The 22,432-nt window shown below is 33.5% G+C and overlaps 1 protein-coding gene across 1 annotated transcript; it reads left to right on the forward strand.

Annotated features, from left to right (window-relative positions):
• Positions 1-19,999: 19,999 nt before the first annotated feature.
• Positions 20,000-21,990, forward strand: LOC137406361 (probable G-protein coupled receptor Mth-like 1). The gene is made up of 2 exons (XM_068092929.1): positions 20,000-20,708; positions 20,892-21,990. Exons 1-2 carry the CDS (start codon positions 20,493-20,495, stop codon positions 21,852-21,854), a joined length of 1,179 nt encoding a protein of 392 aa, XP_067949030.1. The 5' UTR covers positions 20,000-20,492; the 3' UTR covers positions 21,855-21,990.
• The last annotated feature ends 442 nt before the right edge of the window (positions 21,991-22,432 follow it).

Genomic DNA, 22,432 nt, shown 5'->3' on the forward strand with positions numbered 1-22,432 from the left:
TTTAAGCTGCCATATAAAACTACTTAGCTCGGTTGATGTTCGTTTTGATGGATTGTTGAAGCTGGTGCGATGGTTGTAGTATCTTATCTTGAATGGGCCCTCATCAGAAGATATCAATGTGGGCCCTCTGTCAGGACAACACAAGTTTTATTGTTGGCATCAGATTTATTAGTCATAACTGTAGCCTGATAGATGAAGAAACTGGACATGCATGCATTTGGCAACGGGCATGTATTCTTGTTTCGACAGTTGCTGTTGGCTTTTTGTTTGATAGTTGCGCTATGTTGTTATTAGCAATAGTTTGCCCAATATTCTTCATGCAGCTACTTATAGCTAAGTTTTACATTGTTTCTATTGAATATTGAATGAAGCTTGGCATCTTTAGAGAATTTTTCATTCAGGGCTCTGAAGAAGAGCTTTTTTAGATTGGTGGCAATATTTTTAGAGAAAATGAGGTTATACCAGAGTAGATTTTCCTGCATTTAGCCCAGGTGTTATGTAATGTTGCAATCTCATTGAATGTCAAGTTATGCTGGTAACCACTTTTATTAAGTGCTTCTTGGTGTTCTTTAGTATGTTGGCTGAATATATCTAGATTGAATGATATTGGGGAGAGGCACTGATTGACTGACACTGGAATATTCTTAATGATGGACGATGGGTGGTTAGACCTTGTTTGGATGTATCTAGAAGTATTATTGGGCTTGCTGAAAGGCTTATATAATTCATTCTGTAGATCTACAGATGTATCCAGAAGATTAATGGTGATTTTATTTGCATCTACAGTTATTTTCAGTCCATATCGACGGAATAATGTGCACAAATCTATATATAAATAAGATATTTACATATACTGAATATAGATTTATATGTATACGGATATACTAAATGAGTGATCAGCGCTGCCCGGTAATAAAGATTTTTGCACAGAAAACTTATTTTTATTTAACATATAACAGCAGTTACCATTCTAATTTTCCAACTTCATATCTTGAAGAAAAAATTTTATGCAAGTAAAATAAATTAAGAAACAAAATAAAACAACTATAAAAATGTTTTAATGTAAATGTGAAATAATTAGCAAGTAATAGCTAAATTAAGTCTGTTTTATTACAATAAAAGAAGAGTAGTAATTTTACAATTAATTTGAACTGAGAAAACAAAATAAAAATCCTGAATATGGTGAATAAATAATAACAGTTCGTGCATAGAAGTTTGTGTGTGGGTGTGCATGTGTACTTGTGGGCACGTATGTTCGTGTACGTGTGTGTGTTCGTGTGTGTGTTTTATATAAAAAAGGTTACTGTTCCAGCAGAAGCTATCCATCAAAACTTTGATTACGATGATACTGCTGCCTCTCGATACTGGAACAAATGTAAAAATGAGATATCGGACTGTCTTTCTTTGGCACTTTGTCTGATTGAACGGAGAGAGAATGTAGAGGATAATCCTACTCGAGATAATACAATTGTCTGTGTGAAATGTATTAGCCTTTACCGATTTAGCAATCAAGTCTTACGAAAAATTAGAAATAAAAGTGTAACGGCGCATTTGAAATTGAAACGGCACATTTAAAATTACAAATTAAAAAAATAGGTAATGGTAGCAAAAGCGGATAAAAATGCAAAAGGTGATATTTGTTAATAATTAAAAGTGCACATTTAACGTGTGCATATGGTATACGGTATATGATAAGAGTGATAGCATGCTAAGGACTGTATAGCTTAGTGGTTAAATGCGTGGTTAAATGCAGAGTTTGAAACTTGCGGTTTTAATCTCCATGAGTTCAAGTCCAACACGCGGTGAGCTTTTAATTCCAAAATTTTAATAGCTATGGTTGGACAAGCCAAAGTACACTAAGACACACAAACTTTGAGATTTATATATAACGATATATATATGTGCTCTAATATATAGCATCTAGACATACCCTCTAATTAAACGCCACCTTTATTTGAACGGTACCTTTATTTGTCCACCACAATAGGAGTAGGGTTGAAAAATGCAGCCCCACTCTTTAATTGAACACCACCTCCATTTGATCGCCACTTTGACATTTTTTATCTTTACGAACAAATAATAGCAAGTGATCAGTGGAAGTGTCTACAAAATCGTATTAATAATGACTCATTTACATCAAAAGCTGTTAATTCTATTGTTGTCCAACTTCTAACCCAAATATATCATTATTTTTAAAAATAGATAATTAAGGAAGTTCTACAAAAACGGATTTTTTGCGCTGGCTGCACAAGTCGGAAATGCTGCAATTGTAATTTATGTGCCGAAATGCAAAAAAATTGTAAAAATAGTAAAAATAGATAGAATTGCCAATGTCCTAATGCATGCTGTATATGATTAACTTGTCGGGCTTTTAGCTTTTAGAACTAAATTAGTCATTTCTTGCTCTAAGTTTCTTATGAGCTGTCAGTGATACTTACATTTCTATATCAGGTGTATGAGCTCTAGTATTACGTACAAGAACCATGTTGACGGTTTCAAATTTCATAATATTTAAAAATCAACTTATACATCATCAAATATGTTCTTATGTTAATGTGTAATGTTTTTTAAAAAAAGAATTTTATATTGTATCTGTGAATAGTAAAAAACTAAATAAAATGTTCTATAAGTTACTAATTTCACAGACATATTTAAAAAATGTTCCAAGAGTTAAAATTAGTTCTCAGATGAAGCTTAATTCAAGTCTCAGCAACTGCTATTGTAAAACTGTGCATCATTAAAAACTTGTTTAAATAGTTTTTTTAATATAGCTGTTGAAACTTTGACCTTGGCAAGGGCAATGACCTTGATAACAGCGATGTCGTCTTTAACAAAAAATATTAGTATATCTGTAATTGTTTCATAGCTGCCACGTGAACTATTTGAAATAAATGGGCATATCTGTTGTTTTTTTACCTGCAGGTAAACCATGAGGTATAGGCATAGGTACATGTGTAAGTACATGCTCGTGTTGTTTTTCAATGTTCCATAGATTTCCACATATACACGCGAGCTTACACATACACACTCATATACACCCATATATGCATATATACTGTACATACATACCTTTTCGTTATTTCAATACATGTATTCTCAATACAATTTCGTAAAGAAAACTCCTGGTTACTTTTACTCTCCACAAGACCGTCAAATAAACAGACCATGTGTTAACCACAAATGGTATATATTTTTAATAAATAAATATACATAGGCATATATGTATGACAGACAATAAACCACATTCAAACATGCAGAGAGTGTGTGTGTACAGGTCTGCTAAAACGATCGAATCTTGCTTCTTATAATTATATGCTTTCTGGTTTTTTTTAGGATTTGTCCACCTTTATCTTTATTTTACAGTCGGTCTTCTAATCGGTTTCCTCGGTCATCCAGACATTTTCACCAGTGACCAAGCCTTCTCATGCGACTGGAAGACTTGGCTCGGTGAAGATGGGGGTCAGAACAGAAGGTAAATCACTACTGCCCTGGTCACAGCGCTCGCCGTAACAGTATGTTGTTCTAATCTCTGCAGAAATGTTATTATTGATGAACATAAATTAGGTGGTTATACCTTTATTCTTTTGGGCTGGTTTCTTAGTTTTTGGAAATTTAGTTTTAATTTTATATATATATATGTATATATATACATATATATATATATACATATATATATATACATATATATATATATATATACATATATATATACATATAGATTTTTTATGGCACTATAATATATATAATATACAATATAATAGATAATATTACTTACTTTGTAGAGGCAACCAAAAGGAATATAAGAAACATTAGTTGATCTTTAGATGATTCGCTAAGAGCAAAGTTTATTACCAATAATCTATAATTTATTACCAATAATCTATACTTTATTACCTTTAATTAATAATTTATTACCAATAGTGGCTAAGAATTTTAGATGTGGTAACTGCTAAGACTAGCTGAAAACTTCATTTTATACAATTTTCTTCTGATAAGCTACTATTCTGGTAAAATAAGCTATTAGAATGTTTAAGGTATCATTTTCCTGCAGCATTGTTTTTGGAATCATTTACTAGTTAAATAGTTTACATAGTTAGTCCAACTCACCTTAATTTCAATGATTTTGTTATCTGAATAGTTTTAAAAAACTTAACAAACTGGCAATGATGTGAGCACCTGGTAAAATTAAATTTGTTAGACTAAAAACTAGTTTTGTTCGAAATATTGTGCTATAAGGTTTATTTATGGTATGACTCGTATTTTGTGGTGTGACTCGTTTTGTGCCCTACCACAAAACGAGTCACTGTAAGATTTGTACATTTCATTTTACAACTTTTTAGAATTCCTTTTCAGCAAAACACTAAAAACAAAAAGCCAAGACTATAAGAAAAAGAACAATGCCAGTAATCTTGCAACAAAAATTACAATTTTTTTGCAGTATAGAAATATTCAAGTCTGACATGTAAACTCATTTGCAAAAACAAGACTTATTGCTTCAACTTGGTCTCATGAATAACTTATTGCGGTTTTAAGGGATTGTTATCGAGTTCAATTCCTAAAGCTTGCACTTACTTCCCTATTGGCTATTTATAATGCAAGCATACATTTCTGACTTAGACAGACGGCATAGAGTGGATGAAGAGGCAGGTAATAAAATATCTCTTATCTGTTAGATACCTCGCAATCAAGTTGTCGTATTTTAGAAGGTGAGGTATGGTCACTCTCGTGTCGTTGTTGTCTAAGCTTATCGCAGTGCACAATTATGGCTAAAGGCTAAATTAAGATTAAAATTATAAATAACTTTTTCATATTCACTATCTATCTATTGAAAAAAAACACAGGGGTAGATCCGAATGATTGACAGTTATATCATTATTAAAGAAATAACAAAAATTATTGGATGAATTTAATTACTTTAGCCAATTATAGCTGACATTTTGTCTGCAGCATTAAATATGTTTTACTAAGTAACTCAGTTCTGGTAGGCCTGTTATGTAATGTATGTCAGCAACTTTCAGAATGGGGAGTTTTTGACAGCAAATGGCATTCTTGCTGTAGTGATTCAATTTTAGTGCAGTGATATTTAGTTTAAAAAGCGCATGTACATAGATACATGTATAAACATGTATCTATGTAAATTGTGTACACTTATACACATGTATATATGTACATGTGTTTATATGTATGCGCGTATTCATGTGTACACGCGTATACATACAAGGGCATGTAACATGTATGTCATGTAATATCAACCCAACCTCAAACAATATTATAGCTACAAGTACAGCTTTTTGTTACAAGCTTTAGAAAGCCTTTACATTATGTGTAGCATTATGCGTATGAATAATAAATCTTATTATATGTAGTTCAGCAACATCGGACCGAATAACTAGTGAAGTATCAAACCAATACGTTATAAACTATTTTATAAAATAAACTTTTAAACAGTATCGGATATAAATTCTAATATTAGACTGATAAGGAGAAGCCAAGTGTGCTCAAAGATTTGCTGATGTTTTGACGAGAGGAGACTACAGCCAAAATCTTTTACAATACAAATAAACCTGGATAAGCCAACTAAAGCACAGTAACTTGACTTATCAGCTATGATCAACATCTGAATGCCCTTACAGCTGATGAGCTTACTGTGTTATTAGATATTCGCTGTTAAAATAATCAGATTACATCTATCTTCCTGACCTTCCATTACTTTTCTACTTCTCCAGAAAAACCATGACATCTCATACCAGACACCAACGCCTTACCAATTCACATTATAGAACAGAGTTATGTAGAAAGAGCTTTCTCTTCCTTTACAAATAGCTTTACTTTGCTATTCTATATTATATTTTGTCCCATGGTCTAGCTTGCTCTGGGTAGCATTGATCTCTTATAATAAAATTCATATATACTGTATATCTATTCATATAGGTCTAGTCTCATAGCAATAAAATTTTACCTTCTGAGAAAATTCTGCTCATCTCATTTTCACTGCGCTAGCTGAACATAGATTTCTAGTGATGTTCAAGTGCCGTGTCACCATTTTTCTTTGTAGTTCTTCATATGCAGGGCAGCAGGATGAGGTTCTATATATCAGTGTTAGCCATCTTTTGCACATGTCATTTAAGTCAACCACTAGAAGTATTTCATATACCGATCACAACAGACTTAGGAAATGAGACTATAACATACGAGCGTGACCTCTATCGCTCAACATGTCAGTCGATCAGCTCGGAGCGCAGTGAGTCATGCAAGTTTTACGGAGAATGCTGCCACGATCCAGTTAGGGTGAGAGAGCAGCTCGCACCAGGAACTTATCAATGCATGAATGTTGGAACCAGACAAGGTAACATCCTGTTTTATTATTTCAACAACTTTATTAAACAAGCTATCTTTATTTATATATAATAATGTGGATAACAGTAGCTAATTAGTAAAACTACTAATGCGCAATGACAATAACAGACACTGAGTGGGAATAAACAAGTTCCTACGAACTAGTGTGTTTAATATTTTCTTATCTTGACAGTGTGTCGCTTAAGAACTTAAACATTAGCTGATATTTTTATGGAAAGTTCATTTCCTCACTGTTTTTAAGTTTGGCGTAGCTCGGACTGAAAAAAAAATTTATTTTTTGAGTTTTCACAAAGTTATCTTTGTACGAGTAGATAAAAAGTGTTTAATGAATAAGACTGAGCATTACATGAGTAAATAAAAAAAGTTTAGCAACAATAATATCAATTTATTAATTCAATACTTTATGCTAACCTTAATAACTCAGTACCATTTAAATATGTTATCATATGCATGAGGTTGTAATGTGTCCAAACGAAAAGTCAACAAATAGCAGTGTTTTGGAACAAAAACCATTAACTATACCAGACACTGCGGTGATTTCTAATGACTTGTTTATAAACATTACTACTATTTCATCCAGCAGGTTCGCTTACACTACTTACACTATAGTATTCACAATCTATCACAGAAATATTGCCAGGAGAAAATCATGTGATCTGCTCTCTGATCTCTTGCAATAATAATCCTTTCAAACTTTGTAAGATGACCAAATTATCTTTACCAAAGTTGTCAATGAATCTATTCAAAATAAGTGATTATTTATAATTATTGCTTAAAAAGTTTGTGAAAAGATTTGAAGAAGTTAGACGCTATCATTCATGTAAATGTTTGACTATGCACTCTAAAAGAACTACACAGTAAATTTTGTCAATGTTCCAAATTTAAATAGAAGTAGTTTTCCAGAATGTAATATAGGGCATGTCTTTGTGGTAAACAAACATTTTGCTATAAATAGAACTGATGTGAGAAAAAATGTGCATTATATAATCTGTACAAAAACTGATATCTCTTTTTTAGCATTTATATACATGTATATACCGGTATATAAGGTTTTTGTATTCAGATATTTACTTCATGTGCAAAATATATTATTAAGAGCTACTCAAGCAAAATCATTTGGCTTACAAGATTTTTTTCTTATTTTGCATTTAAAGCGAGTAAAATGATTAGTTGCTTGGAATAAAACTTTCCCTGTCTTATGTTGTTGGGAACAGTGCCAGGATTAAGAGACCTGTTACTCACAAGCACCCAAAATAAGCAGCTTTTGAAGTTAAGCTGTCACTGATTGCAGACATTTTAGCAAAAACTGTACTTTTTTATTGATTTTTTGATGACACCAGACTGGCATTTTTCTTACTTAGAAAATATTAAATATAATAAAAAATGACGTCATTTGTTTCACGATCCTGCGGATATAAGCGTGTGAGCTAAACTGAGTCACAGAAAGGAAACAGCAACAGTGACATACACAGGAAACAGTGACATACATTGTTGATACTGAGGCACTTTGTATAGGCAACAGTGACATACATTGCTGATACTGAGGCACTTTGTATAGGCTCTCCTTTGCAGCAATTTAATATCTGTCTGCAAGTAATATAAAAAATGCTATTACACCATTTCAATGATAATTGTTTGTGGTTTTTAAAAAAACTTTTTTGCTATAATATGACAGACAGGTTTATAAGCTGTACGGTGTTGTTGTATAACTGAGCTGTTGTTATCTTTGTACCCAGAGCCCAGCACCTTAAGCCCCTAATAGTTAAACCAGTTGTTATGGTTTGAGTTTAGATCTCGGTATAATGGTGGTAATACTGGCTTTGGTTGCGCATTGCATCTTGTCTTTAGCAAAAACGCTTAGTTTGTTGTGTTATGTAATAGAGAATATTAAATGTCTATCGTCTGAGCTTGGAATAGGAGAAATGTCCTATTCTGGAATAGAGTATGTTTTTATTTATGAAGAGACTTTGCTAAGAACATCGAGTTTCATAAATTTGCTGCAAGTCGCTTAGGTTTTTGTGTAACATAAAACTCTCTAGACTTCATTCTTTTGTAGAATTGACAGACACAAATAATGGATATGCTAGGTGCGGGAACAAAATAAACAATAACAATTTGGGAAATATAAACAGGTTGTAGCACTTCAGTGAAACTGATAACAAATGTTAAATCTTGTGACTTTTACAATTTTTTGATTGATTGCCAGAGAAATTGTGATAGGAAAATATGGTACTACATTTTAAATTTATCTGCTCGTCTACATGTTCATTAACATCATTTAGCATAGTTGAGTTCTAAACTTTTGCCTAGCAGTTTTTTTATACTTTATAGGATATGTAGTAAACAAGTGTCCAGAAGAAACAGATGAAAGTCTAAGGACTTTGTGTAGTGATGCAAGCAACGGAATCGTTTCAGGTAACATTGAAAGCTACACTAGGGCCTTCAAATATGCACAACTAGTGTCTGGCGCACTTAACTAGCTCGGTGTCAGGGGTGCTATTACTGTAGACTTCTGAAGCTCTTGTCCGCATTTATAATAATTAAGCGCTAATATATAATCACCTGCATCCTTCTCAACCGTGAGTTATCACCATAAAGTATTTGTAAACTCTCATTTCTCATCGCTCTTCAAACTGTTATATTATTCATTTCTTTTAGCATTTATCAGGTACCTTGAAATCAAATGCCTGTCAGTTTCTACAAATGGCTTGCAAAGCATGGTGTTCCTCGGTTTCGTTCACTTTTTAAGCTGAGATGAGTTCTATAAAAGTTAATTTGAATTATATAATTTAATGAATTTTTAACTCAAATTTTTTCAGTTTAGTGGAGTAAAATTTGAATTGTGAAGATAACCAAATTATATTCGAAGAATAGCAATGCTTAGTAGTTACAAATATCTGAAACTATTTGAACCATTTAGATCTTATTAGCTTTTCTACAAATTTATCAATAACAAATAATATTGATTAAGTTTAAAAGCTTCATTAGAGCTTCACCAGTCATTATTTTCAAAATTTTTCTTTAAATGTTATAAATATAAATATTTACCGAGCAACCAGCAACCACCTGTTGAGTTTACTTTTTTAGAACGCTTTTATGGATTGCTCTACTCATTCAGATAATGTCTCGTAATCTCGGTGCAAACATTTAGATAAAACATAACAAAAAATGTGAAACATAATACAAACATTAATGAATTAGTAACATCAGTTAACACAATACTTTCAACTAGAATTATGCATCTGTTGTAGAGCTAAGTATATCAAACTGGCCTGTGACAGCATATTACACCGGAGTTACTTACAGTAATATGTACTGCGCCTTGTGCAATGGGGCACTGAGCCCCGCAACAGACAATGATCTGTCGGATGTATTTGATAGCCGGAAAGCTCTGCAGTTCTGGACTAAAGACATCTACTGTAGAAATTCTACTATAGATCTTATAGCAAATGACGAGCAGTATTATATAACTCCACAGAAGCTTCAAGAGTTGGTTGAAGAAAGGTAAGACTCAATCAAAGATTAGGCATCAATAATAATAATAATAATAATAATAATAACAATAATAACTGTAATAATAGCAATATTAATAACTGTAATAGGAACAGCTCACATATTGAGGAAGGTCTTCTCTTAGCGAAATTTAGGAAGATGTTGGATCCTTTGATCTTTTGTTAAGGCCCGGATCCAACAAGGACTAAAACCAGTCACCTACCACCACACGACTGTGAAGAAAAACTTTTATAATAACAGTAACAATAAGAATAATAACAATAATAATAATAAATATAATAATAATTATAATAATAACTGTATTAATGATAAACTAAAGTAAAAAACAAAGTTTCAAGAAAGTAATTGTCAAAAATGTTATTTTGTTTCCGTTTACTAAAAGATAAATACGCTTGCACTAGCTTTAATTATGGTAAATTTACTGAAGTGATTGTTTCACCTAAAAATATGATTTACTTTAGTCAATAGAAAGCAGTATCTAGTTCACTAAGGCTATGTAAGATGAAGTCGCAAGCTACAAGCTATATAGTAGATACCGTAATGCGAGTCAATGCTTACACATTATCATTGTATAAGAACAGTGTAAAATATATTTTTGCACATTCGCAGAACTCAGGCAACTCACGCAGAACTCAGGCAACAAGGTTGTTAAGAGAATTTCCCAAGTTAATAGTGATAACCTTTATCTTAGTTTTATGTTTATTAACCTTCTGACTGAATGAGAATTCAGTTGTAACAATTCTGTAAGTTATAGCTTAACATTTAAATTAGATATGGCAGATATCAAAGCTGGAAGCTCAACAAACAGACATATCAATATTATGATGATATCTGAGTGCTAAGTAGTTACAGCTATTGTGTTTATATTTCAATGACTTTTACCTGAGTGGGAAAATATTGAGGTATTTAATACTAATACAAATGTACTCAACAGCAAGTTTTTAATTGTGCCAGACTGCATTACCATGTATATCCAAGGTAAAACAATATATTACAATATTAAATGTATATTAGAAAATTTTAAAATAGAAGTTTTATGTTATACATGTACATACATTTAGTAAGCATTCAAGTAAAACAAAATACAAATGCATAAATAGAGTCTGTTTTCCGCTGTAATAAATTGATTTGTTATTCTATTAGATGAAGAAAAAAATAATGTTAGAATATTGAGAAGTGAGTTGATGGGAATATAAAAGAGAAAAAATAACTTAAGCTGGAAATTATTGAGAAAAAATAATCGTAATTTTATGGCATCAAATGTTTTTTTTTCGCAAATGTTTGTGAATTTATTATTTCTGTTTTTTTGACTGTCATTAATTCTTCTATCTTTAAAGTATATCCCTTTCTTACCATACACATAAGCTACATGTAGGTGTAGCAGGTATTCTTATGAAATCAATCAGATGTTTTTGTCTTTGATTGATGGCAAGAAAGGCTTGAAGACAACTACGACAGGGAACAGTTTTTTCTCTACTTTTAAGGTGCAGAATTTGGAACTATTGACCTACTGCATGAGGGTTGAATGTTTAGCATAGTTTATTGCATGTTATGTTTGCATTGATCGAAAATCATGAGATATCTGTTATTTTTCTCTTCACGACACTTGTTATCAATTGCAGAAATTGCTGGGCTGATACCACACCAACACCAATTGGTATCCATCGAGACAACTGCGGACAATTAGTGAACCATTGTCCAGAACTTTACCCACATGCAGCACTCAGCAACCTGTGCAGATATGGACCTGTAAATGAAGTCTGCATCAACCAGACAGAAACGTATCCATGTGAGAGTGGATCTTACAGAAATATATTTTGCCAGAAATGCTGGGGAAACAAAGAGCCTATCCTGTTAAAGGAAACTGCGCTTCCAGCAAATGGTGGGTAACAAGAATGCACAAGAAGATTTTACATATTTCTATTTGCAGTATACAAAACACGTTAGGTTTTAAGAGGAGCTTGAGGGCATGGCTATTGGGATAATTTTTTTTAACTATAATGCTCAATATATTTTTGCTTGTAATCTGCCATCTAGGTCCGCACTAAATATTAGCTTTTGCTATCGCGCACATGACCTCATCATCACCTTCTCTAGATGCTCGTTGTCTAGTTTTCATTTCTTTTGTATATACTCATATATTATTGATGAAAAAAAGCAAACAAACAAACATGTGGAGGTAAAAAATAAGCGATTCCAGAATTAAATGAGTATAATCTAGTTTGTGAACAGCGAATTATTTTAGTCGCACAAAACATACTGACAGGATGTATTAACTGGTTCTGTTATAATTGAATAGTGTTGAAGTTCGGTGCTGTTTGTATTATTGTTATAAGAAGTCTGGCTTGCCAGACAAACACCAGCAGGTTGGCTAGTTCCGAGCCATAGCTAAAGACTGAAATCATTTGTTATTACTCTCTATATGTTAGCAGCGATTTTCACCAGTTAACATAAGTGTCTGCTAGAGGCAGATCATAATACTGAGATTTGATTCTCTTTTCATAAAACCTATTTTATTTTGTCATTGCATGTGTGCATGTGTGTGGATATGTGTGTGTGCGTGTGTGCATGCATGTGTGTGTGTGCGTGCGTGCGTGCGTGCGTGCGTGCGTGCGTGCGTGTGTGTGTGTGTGTGTGTGTCTGTCTGTTAGTCCACAAAAACACTGTGGGTTTCCACATTTTTTGCCCAATTTCATTCAAATTTCACCAGCATACGCTTTGTGCCATCTGTGAGGTCGCTAGAATATTTAGTTTCACATCGTCGCTTGATTTCTTTGAACCAGCCTCTTAAACCCCCACCTGAAGGCCATCTGATTGAAAGTGAGAGGAATCCTAGGCATTGCTGGGCTCACAGCTAGTATTCACTATTGGTTAGTTACGACTTTGACTAGCCAACAGAAATGTCTGTTAGAGACAGGTCCCAATACTGAGATTAGAATAGGCATTAATCTTAATTTTAATTAACATTCCATAGTTATGTGAACTCAATCCTACGTGTAGCTTAATTAAGGCAATTATTCATCTTGTCATCTTCCATTCAAGGTTCTATTGTATATCCAAGAATTTCTACATTCACTATGTTTCCATGGTGCGCAGTACTGCGAAGCAGCCCCCTCCGAAGTCGAGGGGATTGTACGTTTCCATACTGCGCAGTGGTTTTCAGCAAATACTGCAAATTAGCCAGAGAAGAGAACTTGTATAAATTGAATCGCCTGATGGAGAACTAGAATTGATCACGGATACCGAACGTCATAAACGGTCTTTTTATGATTCTGTCGTCATTATACTTTTATTTACAATACACATTCACAAGGTTTTACAAACCTTAACACACTTTTTACATAGTAATATATTTTTAATAAGTATTTTTAAGTAATATATTATTTAAACGTTAATTTAGGACTTGCCACCTATTTTTCGAAAAGTGTTGGCATCGATAACAAAGTCCAGGAAAGTAATCACCTCATCATCCTCGTGAATGCAGACCATAATTAAATTTAGGTGAAAGAAGATCGGAAGAATAGTAAAAAAACAAGATTAGCGGGATAACATTTGTACTAGTTTATGGCCCTCGAAGAATCCGGCTCCACGGCATGAGAGCTATGCGCAGCCACTGCGCAGTCGCTGTTTCCTTGCTGCGAATTTGCACTGGCTTCGCACTGATCAGTGCGCAGTGATTTCAGTGCGAAGACGCCGTTTCCATGATTCGGAGATAGCGCAACTCCGAAGCACTGCGCATCATGGAAACAGTGCTTCATAAGTTAGAAGTTCATTAGCCTCTAGTTTTTCTAACGCAATGCCCAGTTTGCTAATCTTTATCTATTATTATTATCTTTACTAGTATTATTGTTGTTATCATCTCTGTTATTACAAGTAATCATTATTCAGCGGTTACATTGCAGGTGTACTGCTCATGAGTGCTCAGCCTAAGATTCAGCAACATGGAAATGAAACAAGATTTAGTTCTGACAGCTACCAAGCGCCAGTTTCTTTCTCACAGGAAGTTTTAAGCGTAACCAATGACAACATGGTTGACTATCAAAGATTTTCACCAATCAGTGGTGAGGCATTGACTTAGACAAATGACCTCTTTTGAACAACCTACTTTATTTAACGTTTATTTTGTTTGCATTTCATGTCTACCTGTGCATCAGAAAAGTCATAATGAACTATGTTGTCAGAACCGCTGCTAGTCAGCAATTAAAATAGTAATTTTATCAACTCATCTGTGGAGTTTTGCATATTATGACAAATATGATTATATATTCTCACATATTATGACAAGTATTATGATATATTCTCACGTATTATGACAAATATTATAATATATTCTCACATATCATGACAAATACTATGATATATTCTCACATATTATGACAAATACTATTATATACTCTCACATATTATGACAGTTGACGAAGAAGAATTCTGGGATTTAGGAAGTATTTTCTGCCGAAGTAACTACAGCAGAGTTTGTGGGGAGTTTATAGTATTTCCTAATGAAGGATGCTCAAGTCTAGGATGCGGTGATGGAAGAGTACAGGATCTGACAAACAGTTGCGCGGTCGCTGAGGCTTATGTGTATAACCAACAACTTAGGCTGTCAAGGTCATTTTATTGGGCTGATGCCTTACTAGCGGCAAGACATCGTTCCTGCCACAAGGATGAAAAGGATAGAACTTGCAGGTGAGATATGGAGTAAATTGAATAAATTAGAGTTCATTCAACTCTTACAATTCTAAACTATTTTAGACAAAGTTTCATTTAATGCCTTTAATTGGCTATATCGCATGGTAGCTCAATGTTGGTCTCAGAGCTTTTAGATGGCTATATCGCATGGTAGCTCAATGTTGGTCTCAGAGCTTTTAGATGGCTATATCGCATGGTAGCTCAATGTTGGTCTCTGAGCTTTTAGATGGCTATATCGCATGGTAGCTCAATGTTGGTCTCTGAGCTTTTAGATGGCTATATCGCATGGTAGCTCAATGTTGGTCTCTGAGCTTTTTGAGGGCTATATCGCATGTTAGCTCAATGTTGGTCTCTGAGCTTTTTGAGGGCTATATCGCATAGTAGCTCAATGTTGGTCTCTGAGCTTTTAGATGGCTATATCGCATGCTAGCTCAATTTTGGTCTCTGAGCTTCTAGACAAATATAAATATGATGCCATTTTTCAATTGTGTCAAGTGGCACTAGAGTAAAATAGAAATAACAACAGTTTCCATTTGTTAGTAAATCAATGAAATAATGCGCACGCACGCCATACAGTTGTACAGAAATAATTTGCATATGTATAAACTTTTATTTGGCAGTCTATAATCTTTGTATTATAAAAATTTATTTTACACACAGTGCCACGAAAATACATAAATAAATAAAATGGTATTGCCATGAGGTGCCATCAATGTGAAAACAAAACTGTTAACAAGTAAGACTTAAAACTACTAAGCTCGGGTCTATACCTTATCTCTTTTGACAAAAGACTGAAAGACTTACCAATACACTTTTTGAGTGCATATTTTGGTAAGTACGAAATATAATCATCAGGTCATTGATATCTGTTACTTAAGAATTCAATCATATCAGTGATATATGAAGGTGTTAAACTATTCAGTATTTTAAATCCAACAATGTTAGTAACATAAATTAGGATATATATGGCAGTGGGAGAGCATTGGTAATATTTTAATAGTGTTTATGAGTCAATAATTAATTACAAAGAATGTTTCATCTTGACTTGTTTAAAATGAAGCACACCAAATTATTTATCTTTAATCCTTCCATAAAAGAATCTATTTTTCTCTTTGTTGTGGTTATAATTATAAGTAAATGTACTTATGAATAACAGGCATATAAAAATACCGTTTCGGCCATGAACATATGTAGTGATAAGCTCGAAACCTTGAAAAACATATAACATTACAATACTAAGATCATACAAAACCTTTACGCAGTGACAAAAAAGCAAATTGTGCCATGTGATTTTAAAAATGGAAAGTTATTTTCTTCCTTTCAAATTTTACAAAAGAATTTACTAAAGATATATAGCTAATTGGTTACCAACTTTACTAGAAGGAAAACATTTGGTCTAAAACCATATTTGATGGTCATAAGTAGGGAGAGAAAAATAGTTCCTTAGTTCTCAGTAGCTTTATGTTGTTTCAGCTGTGACTCGAGATGTCATTACTTTGGAGATTGCTGTGCTGATGCAGCTTCTTTGTCTTCTGATCACCAACCAATCTCCCTGTTCAAGCAATCAAAGTGGACATGCTACAACTACAACCAGTCCAACAAATATGGTGCTGTGGTTATTGACTCGTGTCCAGATAACTCTCTGTGTGCAGCAGACAGTATTGAAGAAGGGCATCCTCTAAATTGGATCGTAACCGATAAAACTACTGGTCTAACGTAAGCACATCTCTCATAATAATAAAATGTTAAAATTTTGTTTTTATAAACAATACAATTTTCATTGTCATTGCTAAAATGTGAGTCAATGAAAATCTTTACTAGTAACAGTAATAAGAAGCAGTAACCCATAGCTAGAAACAGCAGTTGGTTACAGTAACTAATAACAGCAACTAATAGTGATAAACAGTATTTGTAACTATTAACAGTAACTATTCAAATAACTAATATTAACCAGTAACAGTAAGTAGTAACAGTAAGTAGCAACAGTAACCAGTAACAGTTACTAGTAACTGTTACTGGTTACTATTACTACTTACTGTTACTATTTACTGTTAATATTAGTTATTTGAATAGTTACTGTTACTAGTAACAGTAACTAGTTACAGTAAGTACTACATTATGAGACTACATTTGAACAGTAGCATGTATCAATAGTAACAGTAACTAGTTACAGTAAGTACTACATTATGAGACTACATTTGAACAGTAGCATGTATCAATAGTAACAGTAACTAGTTACAGTAAGTACTACATTATGAGACTACATTTGAACAGTAGCACGTATCAATAGTAACAGTAACTAGTTACAGTAAGTACTACATTATGAGACTACATTTGAACAGTAGCATGTATCAATAGTAACAGTAACTAGTTACAGTAAGTACTACATTATGAGACTACATTTGAACAGTAGCATGTATCAATAGTAACAGTAACTAGTTACAGTAAGTACTACATTATGAGACTACATTTGAACAGTAGCATGTATCAATAGTAACAGTAACTAGTTACAGTAAGTACTACATTATGAGACTACATTTGAACAGTAGCATGTATCAATAGTAACAGTAACTAGTTACAGTAAGTACTACATTATGAGACTACATTTGAACAGTAGCACGTATCAATAGTAACAGTAACTAGTTACAGTAAGTACTACATTATGAGACTACATTTGAACAGTAGCATGTATCAATAGTAACAGTAACTAGTTACAGTAAGTACTACATTATGAGACTACATTTGAACAGTAGCATGTATCAATTGTAACAGTAACTAGTTACAGTAAGTACTACATTATGAGACTACATTTGAACAGTAGCATGTATCAATAGTAACAGTAACTAGTTACAGTAAGTACTACATTATGAGACTACATTTGAACAGTAGCATGTATCAATTGTAACAGTAACTAGTTACAGTAAGTACTACATTATGAGACTACATTTGAACAGTAGCATGTATCAATAGTAACAGTAACTAGTTACAGTAAGTACTACATTATGAGACTACATTTGAACAGTAGCATGTATCAATAGTAACAGTAACTAGTTACAGTAAGTACTACATTATGAGACTACATTTGAACAGTAGCATGTATCAATAGTAACAGTAACTAGTTACAGTAAGTACTACATTATGAGACTACATTTGAACAGTAGCATGTATCAATAGTAACAGTAACTAGTTACAGTAAGTACTACATTATGAGACTACATTTGAACAGTAGCATGTATCAATAGTAACAGTAACTAGTTACAGTAAGTACTACATTATGAGACTACATTTGAACAGTAGCATGTATCAATAGTAACAGTAACTAGTTACAGTAAGTACTACATTATGAGACTACATTTGAACAGTAGCATGTATCAATAGTAACAGTAACTAGTTACAGTAACTACATTATGAGACTACATTTGAACAGTAGCATGTATCAATAGTAACAGTAACTAGTTACAGTAAGTACTACATTATGAGACTACATTTGAACAGTAGCATGTATCAATAGTAACAGTAACTAGTTACAGTAAGTACTACATTATGAGACTACATTTGAACAGTAGCATGTATCAATAGTAACAGTAACTAGTTACAGTAACTACATTATGAGACTACATTTGAACAGTAGCATGTATCAATAGTACAAATAGATCTGTAATTTAGCTTAATAAATTTAATCATTTAGATTTTATCAGTTTTTCCACAAACTCATCTTTAACAAACAATATTTATTAAATCTAAAAGCTTCATTAGAGCAATGATATAAACTACCCCTCTCTCCCCCCCCCCCAAGGATAGGGCGACGACTATCATATGGCCGGGGTTTAATGATTGCGCTCTGTTGGGATGAACTCAAACATAGCACCACAACAAAAAATATGCTGAATATTTGCAAATTTACAAATATTAAGAACAATGGTGGTTATTTTACTGATCTGTTGATTTCATTTTGCTGTCAAATAAATATATTGCCCAATAATGTCACCATTATGATCAGTCAGTTGCCATTCACAAGCATACGTGATATTAATAGTCGCCATTGTGAAATCGTCCAAATTAGGTTTTATATTTAGATTTTGAGTATGAAAACTACACTGCACAGCTTTGCCTGCTGACCCATCTTATTGGCCAGATCAAACAATGTGACAACAATGAAAGAATTTGTCATTTTATATCAGGGGTGGCAAAATATTAATCAAAATTTAGAGAAAAAACGACGTTGTTCGGGGGATTTCGGGTAAATTATATTTAACTTTAAGCATATATTACGACCCCTACCAACCTCAAAATTGGTAAAAATAGGTGATTTGAAATGTTTTATTTTTATATATCAATTTTTCTGGTTAGGTACTACCCCTACACTGTAGGAATTCAAGGTTTGCTATTGCGAATGGGGGGGGGGTGTTTACTGACTGAATGAGCTAATGACTTGATAACAACAAGTCGTGTTTTTCAAAACCTAACAAGGCAACACGACCGCCCCGCGAGAACTGTATTAGCTCCGAAACCCAGGCTAGCACAATCCCAACAGAGCTTGATATGATATCCCAACCTCGCCCATATGATAGCCGTCGCCTATTCTTGTGGGGGTGTTTATATCATTGATTGGAGTCCAGTCATTATTTTTAACTTTGCAATTACATTTACTTTCATTGTAGGTATAAAAATATTTACTGCGCAGCATGCAACCACGCATCAAGTTTAATATTTTGGGACGCTTTGATGGATTGCTCTACTGATTCAGGAAATGTCTCGTAAGTTTTAACCTCTATTATTATCCACATAATCTTTGTTACAGACAACAGCTCAGCATTATTTAGGTATCCTTTGCAAATAACTATATTTAAACCTTTTACCATAGATATATAAGGTTTATATATCTATGCCTTTTACTAATCATTGCTTTTGAATTGGCTAAAATTTTGCTAAATGTATTTTAAGGCATTTAAAGATGTAGAACAATTATAATTCTTTTTTCATTAAAATAATAGAATTTAATTGTTAGTTTATTCGTAAAAACACTGTTTTTTTCCTGCATAGATTTTCTCTTAATCTTAGGGTCTGCTTCAAGCTTGCTCGTATTTTGGAGAGGTAGGAGCAAATAATTACGAGGTTATTTCAGCTAGAAAATGCTTTCAATTAGCAAGTGACCTTGACACAACGAAAAATTTGGGTCTAAGTGACAGGTCAAGAAATTCAATAACTAAATTGTAAAGTTCCTTGCAACCTGTTTCCCATTTAGTCTTTGTCAGTGTGTTTTGCATTATATGTCTTCCTTGGTCATACAAAAATGTACTGTAAATTTAACCATTTCTTTTAGGGGGAGCTGTGAGTTTCTCACCTATGTCATACCTGCTGAATATAAGTCTTTTCTCTATCCATGCATCCCTCAGATTCGAGTTGTGTCCAGATGTCCAAAAGCATTCCGGGGATGGCAGATTTCTAACGATTGCAAAAATAAGCCAGTGTCATTTGTCTACTATGACAACTACGCCTATCGAAATTTCTATTGCGCGATTTGCAAACTCGGAGATGAGCTTTCATTTGCTGATCTACTACCTAGGAACCTTTTACTACAGTCAGCACCTTCTCACCTAAAGGTTGGACAGACAGTTACTGAGTCACACATAACCCAAGTATCATATGAATACGGGAGCTGCTGCGGAAAGTGCGAGACTGATATAGAGGAACAATGCACTGCCATTAGTAACATTACTGAACATAATTTTAGAAATGTATTCTACTCTTTTATTGAAGAATGTCTCAATCAACCGCCTCCAAATGGCTGTTCGAGACAGTATCAAGAAATTCGTAGAAGTGCGAGTTCGCTAAACTATGAGTATTTTTGCCCAGGAGTACTGTTCTCTTGTAGTCCTACAACTTCTAAACAAACAACAGAAAGTTCTAAAACACCAGAACTAAGTTATCCCATGCCATACTCTGAGAGAGGATATGTTACATCACCACATCATCCAATTGCTCAACTGTTTTCTCATGTTAGTGCCCCGAAGAATAAAGCTTTGAAGAAAGAAAAATGGACCGAAGCAGCGAATACAACTTATTCGTTTTGCTCTGACCCTGTTGCGGTCATTGACACAGATGGCTTTAGTTATGACAAAATATTGCTTTTGCCAGGGAAAATTCAGGTAATTAGCATAAAAAAGCATATGATTAAAGAAAATAATGCTCTATTTTACTCATTTTGGTTATTTTAACCCTAAACTATTTTCTGCATTAATGATTTACAAGTTTTTAATTATCAAGGTTGTAATGAACTAAAAGCTTTAGCAAAATTTTGGTTTAAAAAACAAAACTTTTTTTTGTTTTAGGTGAAGAAGCTAACACTTGAAAGTTCACAACAGTTCAGAGGTCGAAAGGTCAAAGGAGAATTTGCTGCATACGATTTCCTACTAATCGGTTTATCCTTGTTGTCAATAATTATATATTTGAGTTTTCTGCTGGTCAAGAAAAAAGGAACTCTCTCCATTGCTGATAGAATGATGGTTGTTCTTCTTTCATGCCTTTTCGCAGCCTTATCTTGTTTTGCATTTATCACCACTCCAGCTGGCAAAGACCTCATTGGTTGTCGGGTCTTAGCAGCTCTAACTCAGTTCTTTTTCCTCGCTTCATTGACTTGGAGTAACTCTATGGCCATAAGCCTTGTGAAAGCCACATACTCTATGTCACTTTACAAGATTTCTCAATCAGCTATTGTAATATACACGCTATATTCTTTTGGCATACCATTTCTTTGTACTTTAATCACATTTCTTCTTTCTGTCATTGATGTTAAAAGTTTTACTGAAGGTGTATATGAGACAAAATCGATTTGCTTTCTTCGAGAGGCTGTTGTTGTCTACTCATTGTTTTTAGTTCCAGCTTACATTATAATAGTTGCTAACATAATTGCTGCTTTGATAGTGATGACTAGAGTGCTACGGAGCAAGCAGGTCGGTTTCAGCAGAGACGTGAATCGCACAAAAAAACAACTTATTACTTGTTTTAAAATTTCAATTTTTTTGGGAGTAGGTTGGATTTTAATCTTTATCGCTACTTTTGTACATGAGCTTTGGCAAGCAATGCAAGTTTTTGTTGAGCTACAGGGTGTTTTTATTACCGCCTTCAACATTCTTGATTTAAAATGCATAAATTCTATAAAGAAAAGGACAATGGCTAGCATATTTCCCATGCTTAAAAAGCCTTCATTCCCGATGAGCTCCGGCGCGTCACAGGAAAACATTGCGATATCTGCTGACCAATCAAATCGTCGGGCAAGTACTGAAACTGTCTAGTGGAATTTGTCTCTGCCTGCTAGTGTTTATTACGTTCATCTTGTAATTATTTTTGCTGTTATTTTATTAGTTTGTGTTGACATTTTATTAGCTTTACTCAACTACTTGAGTTTTGCTATGTTTTTTCACAATTATAGGCAACTAATCTGTGATATCTTTTAACAAATATATTTAGAAACAAATGCCCCAATTTAACAGGTCTGCATGATTATTATAGTCGTTAACATGTATTGGCATAAAAACCATCTAAATACAACATAACACTTCACAGTTGTTTACCAACACAGAACAGTCTAAATGGCTGATGACACTTCCTTAACTTCCACTGCTGCCTCAATCACATTTGGTTCCGGCCAACACTGCCCTTGATAATTCATAACAACTTAACACTTTTAACAACGACAACTATATGCATATACTATGTGCATATACTAATTCAAACACTTCAACAGTTAATGATTTATACCTGGCAAAACACGTTAAGATAGTAACTGTAGCATGTTTATGTTTGCTAGAAAGCTCATAATCTAGGGTACATATCGATAGAAAGTAGAAAACAATCTTCCACATCTGTAACA

The sequence above is a fragment of the Watersipora subatra genome, chromosome 10 (genome assembly GCF_963576615.1).
Source record: "Watersipora subatra chromosome 10, tzWatSuba1.1, whole genome shotgun sequence".
Lineage (NCBI taxonomy): Eukaryota > Metazoa > Bryozoa > Gymnolaemata > Cheilostomatida > Watersiporidae > Watersipora > Watersipora subatra.